Source organism: Carya illinoinensis, chromosome 1 (genome assembly GCF_018687715.1).
Source record: "Carya illinoinensis cultivar Pawnee chromosome 1, C.illinoinensisPawnee_v1, whole genome shotgun sequence".
Taxonomy (NCBI): domain Eukaryota; kingdom Viridiplantae; phylum Streptophyta; class Magnoliopsida; order Fagales; family Juglandaceae; genus Carya; species Carya illinoinensis.
In genome coordinates, this window is record NC_056752.1 from 44,802,155 (window position 1) to 44,806,926 (window position 4,772).

A 4,772-nucleotide genomic window follows, 5' to 3' on the forward strand; every position below is an offset into this window, starting at 1 on the left:
TACCTAAAAAGTTTGTAAATCTGGTCATATTAAGAGGCGGTCTAAAAATGTGCTTATTAGAAAATCCAATCAATTAGTTAAATCAGAGGAAGTACTAATCTATTATCTGTATCGTATCAGATAATTATTCTAGTCTGTGGAGCTCAATCAGAGGAAGTACTAGTCTTTCCCACAGTTCCATCACATGATAGCAAAATTTTCAGGGATCATACTTTAATAATTACTTGAACTTCCAAGGGGATTCTGTGGCGTTTTCTTGAAGGTAATACCATAAGGTCTTGAGGTGTGAATCTGTGCATTTGAGAAGGAACATCACACTAGCAAATGCTAGCAATAGCAGTACGTGATTGCTGCCATTATAAACCATACCCAAGAACAATATGCCAAAACAAATAATCATCTTTAATATCAATAGTTCCCCAAAAAAATACTATGAAAAATTAACTAGACAAAATCCTATGTACCATTTTATCCTAAAAAAAAAAAAAAAAAGACAAAACATTTACCCAAACAGATGCTACCAGGAGTGGCAGATCATGGAGGAAGAACCTTCGGCTAGGATTGTGGAGGAAGTCGATGCTGAGCAATTATCTTGACCTGGTTGGGCAAAAGAAGATGTGATTCAATCGGCCTGTTGAAGAGAAAATCAAAATCGGAGAAGAGGGAGAGGAGCGAGGAAGAGAGAGGAAGAGAGGCTTACTTTCAAGAGGTCGGAGACGACGGGTCCGCTGGAGAAAACGACTGGTGGAGAAATTAGGAGTTGCGGGCTGAAGAAGGGGGACGAGTGAAGAAGAATGAGAAAGAAACCGAGTTTGATTTTGGAAAATAAACGAGAAACCGAGGGAAAGAGAGAGGAGCTGGTAGATGAAAAATCATAAAATATTAATTGATCCGTGTACAAGACCTTGCCAGACTTGGAGAGCTTCTAAGAATAACTGTAGCATTTATCTCAAACTTTTCATCTTTGCCTAGGCCATTGCAGACGATTTAACCCAGATTTCTATTTATTTTACACTTGCATTGGGCAATGGCGAGGCCATTGCCAATGCTCTGAGCTGATTCAACCGCACCGCAAGAACTTTCTTTAACAAAATTTAGATGCGTGCTTCAATTGAAATTTAAAAGAAGCTGCGAGATCAGATAAAAGCCATTACCAGATCAAGACTAAAAATCCAAGCCTGACAATAATGACTGATGTTTTACACGCCCACAAACACAAAGTTAGATGAGTACTCGATTCATTGGTCTTACAAACGATAATAGTTCCTTTACGCAATAAGTATGCATTACACATATGGGGACATTCAGCCTGCCGGACCCAGAGTTTGACGTGTTTCAGATTTTGGTTTAAATGGCAGCTCTCAATCGTCTTCTCTTTCAGGGGGGAGACCACAAGGCAAAAGCATTTTCTGCACAACCAAAATCGAGTGGCAGAAAGGATTAGGTGATTTATCAGTAAGGTTTTTTTTTTTATTAAAAAAAAAATGACAAGTCAGTAAGGTTTTAAAAATAGCTGAGCCATCATCCAATATCAGGGATGTTTGGAAAAGTTTTTCATCTCATTTCCTTCCCAATCATCATTCAAAAACATAAACACTTTCAAACTAATCGTTACAACTTTTCTAAACTTTCAAACAAAAAACAATTCAACATTTTCAGATTTCAAAACAAAAATAATATTAAAAATTTATATTCTAACAATATTTTAATTTTATAATATTTTTTATTCAACTTTTTTTCTCTCATTTCCCAAAACATAATAGATATTTAACTCAAACTATCACGCTACTATTCACAAACCATCTTACTACTATTCACAAAATTCTCATCCCATCTCATTCTCCAAGTATTTTTAGATTAACATTAGAAGGAAAATGCTTAGATGGTTCAATTGAATAAGAAATAGTAAATGCTTAGATGGTTCAATTGAATAAGAAATAGTTCGTGATCACCACTCAAACATAAAGCTTTAGATTAAAAACTAGTGTGTAGTATATGTCATCTATAAGGAAATATGAGTGGATTATAGAAACCGCATCATCTGCACAGTGTTCAAAAGCAGGATGTATAACAAATAAAACTTAATATCAGTTTTGCTGAAAGAGGAGAAATAGGGAGCGGGGAGGTGGCAATGAACTCTTGAAGGAAAAATACAACATAATACAATGGTTAAAACCTCAAGACCATAAAAGAGAGTCATTTCCTTACTCCTGTGTCCGTTCTTTGTGCTTTGGCTACGCCTTCAACTTCTTTCGATAAAATTTTTTATTACTTATCAAAAAATAAAAGAATATCAGCTCTATTAAATGAAAAAAATGTGAGGCAGTAGAAAGAGATATTCTATTAAAGTACTTATTAAAAAAAGAAGAAGAGATATTCTATTAAAGTTGTGCATATGAAATAGCAAGAAAATGAGTGAAAAGTTTTCAGCTTCCTTCAGTCGTCTTTTTAACCCAGCAAAGCCAACCCCAATCCCTCATATTTAGCCACTACAGAAAGTTTGAGTAACCAGATTCCCTCATGTTCACACCCCTGCCTTCATAACCTAGTCCTCCGGCCCCATGAGCAAACTAATTAAAAACTGTAAGTTCTTTCAACCACAATCACAAGCCATCTTGACTTATCTTGATGTCAACCAAACAAATAAGCAATCTTAAACAGCTTTTCCAAATATGTCATATGACAGTGAGTGAACAGACTAAAATTTGGCGAACTTTATAGTTTTTTCAACCACAATCACAAGCCATCCTGACTTATCATGACGTCAACCAAATAAGCAATCTTAAACAGATTTTCGAAATATGTCATATGACAGACAGTAAACAAACTAGGCATAACTCGGCGAACTTATCATCTGGCTAAAACAAAAAAAAAGAAAAAAGTCAAGTGTCTTCCTCTCTGTGAAGTATATCATATCAAGCCCTTCAGATCTACAAAAAGAAATCTTTGGTGGTTCAGAAAAACCTTATAACATGTGATTGAGCTTCAAGCCACATTATAGCTTTGGTACAGGCTGCGTATGTAAGTATAACATTGGCCTTGTAAAATTTCAACATCTAACCTGTTACCTAACCTACGTATACAAAAACTCACGAGAAGTGATAAGTCCAAAATGGAAAAATTGCCACCCCAAACTAAAGCCTAAGATCATTATACAGGTATAAAAAAAATAACCATTATACAGGTATAAACAAAATATCCAGTATACAGGTATAAAGAAAATATCAAGTAGAGAAAAAGACGAGTTAGACAAAACCTGCATGAAGTTGTAGTGCTCTCTCCCAATTGATTCATTTTCTGCAATAGCGAAGTACGCTAGTATGGGGTAATGACCAACGTATGATGCATAGCTATCTCGTTGAATGTTCACTGCCCATTCACTGCACATCCAAAGTAAGTGTATAAACACATTCAAATGAAGAACAAAAAACTAACATACAAACTTCACAAAAAATAAGAAGAAGAAGAAGAAGATAAAACATGGGTTTTCAAAGAATTGGCAGCCTCACAATCTATTCAAATCTGCATGCCCAGTACCGACATATTTAGCTTGAAGGTGCTCAAGCTGGGAATTGATGTTAAACCTGTCGCTGGCCTGCACAGTCAAACGTACCAAGCTTATCGATTTTTCAAGCGACTGAAGAAATTAAAATATAAAGATTTTAGTATCAAAGGATGTAAAAATTCAAAATTCCAGCAACGATTTTAAAGAGAAAGTCGAGCTAAATCGAATAGCTAATATTATCAAAGTATGACATCTGTAGAAAATGGAAGACAAACAAAAAGTGTTCCACAAGGCAGCACCGATAGTGTATTAGGTTTTTGACGAGCTACGGGAGTGAGAAGGAATAGGGTTTAGGGTTTCGATTGTACCGTCGTAAGGGGTTCAGAATGCAGGAAGTTAACGTCGAGAGAGAGACTTACCTGCATTTTGACGTCTGGGCGAATTGAACTGCAGTAACGAGGATCGAGAAAGGGAAGAACGAGCAAACTTTCCCCGCGCAGATGGAATGCGGCAGGCCTGTTTGGAAGGGATTCCTGCCCCGTTTGAAGGACTGTTTTGTCTTTGATGTTGAGACGTGTCATTTTATTTCTATCTAATTTTAATTTTTAAATATAAATATTTTTTAATTTCAATTTTTTTAATTAGTACTTAATCATTATAATTTTCTTAAAATTTTAAATAAAATATAAAAAATAATTTAATTTTTTCAAATCTTAAAATAAAAATTATATTATAAAAATATTTTAACTTTATAATATTTTTATTTTTTCTTGACAATTGAATTAAATTATTTATTCTAAAAATTGTTATTCCTTATTTTAATTTTTGTCATCCTATGTTTTAAATAATTTTTATTGAAATGAGATTGATTGATGAAACTTTGAAAAAATCTTATATGATTAATGTAATTAAACATAATAAAAAAGAGTAACAATTTTTTTTTTTTTTATAATTGATAAGACAAACACATCATTATATGTCGATTAATCAACGTCCCCTAAAATACACCAGAGTTCTGTTTTTTTTTTTTTTTAAATATATCTAAAATATTAATCAATGCAAGCCCATATATAATATAAATCATTTATATAACTTATATAATAAAATCTAAATTATAATTTATATAATAAAATTTAATTTATAAGACAATATTTAAATTTTATCAATCAAATTAAATCATATCATATATAATCGTTTTGCTAAGTGTGTGTACCAACTTATAAATTAGAAACCTAATTTCAAACCTAATCGAGAGAGATGACAAACC

The 4,772-nt window shown here is 33.2% G+C and overlaps 1 protein-coding gene across 2 annotated transcripts; it reads right to left on the reverse strand.

Moving 5' to 3' along the window:
- Positions 1–1,136: 1,136 nt before the first annotated feature.
- Positions 1,137–4,101, reverse strand: LOC122276871 (uncharacterized protein At4g14342-like). Of its 2 annotated transcripts, XR_006228934.1 has the most exons (5): positions 3,925–4,101; positions 3,510–3,595; positions 3,257–3,380; positions 2,209–2,271; positions 1,137–1,409 (listed from the first exon to the last, which is right to left on the reverse strand). XR_006228934.1 is itself a non-coding variant. In XM_043086767.1 (4 exons), exons 1-4 carry the CDS (start codon positions 4,084–4,086, stop codon positions 1,362–1,364), a joined length of 420 nt encoding a protein of 139 aa, XP_042942701.1. In that variant the 5' UTR covers positions 4,087–4,101; the 3' UTR covers positions 1,137–1,361. The 2 variants fall into 2 exon arrangements, 1 of the variants encoding a protein (XP_042942701.1); XM_043086767.1 differs by lacking the exon at positions 2,209–2,271.
- Positions 4,102–4,772: the final 671 nt, after the last annotated feature.

What these genes read in the sequence shown, in the direction of transcription:
- LOC122276871 (XM_043086767.1), bottom strand. Translation starts at nt 4,086, where the DNA reads ATGACACGTCTCAACATCAAAGACAAAACAGTCCTTCAAACGGGGCAG. An exon ending in CATGCAGATTTGAATAGATT is followed by an intron (nt 3,381 to 3,509) that starts GTGAGGCTGCCA and finishes TTGGATGTGCAG; the next exon opens with TGAATGGGCAGTGAACATTC. An exon ending in AGCACTACAACTTCATGCAG is followed by an intron (nt 1,410 to 3,256) that starts GTTTTGTCTAAC and finishes TTGGTTGTGCAG; the next exon opens with AAAATGCTTTTGCCTTGTGG.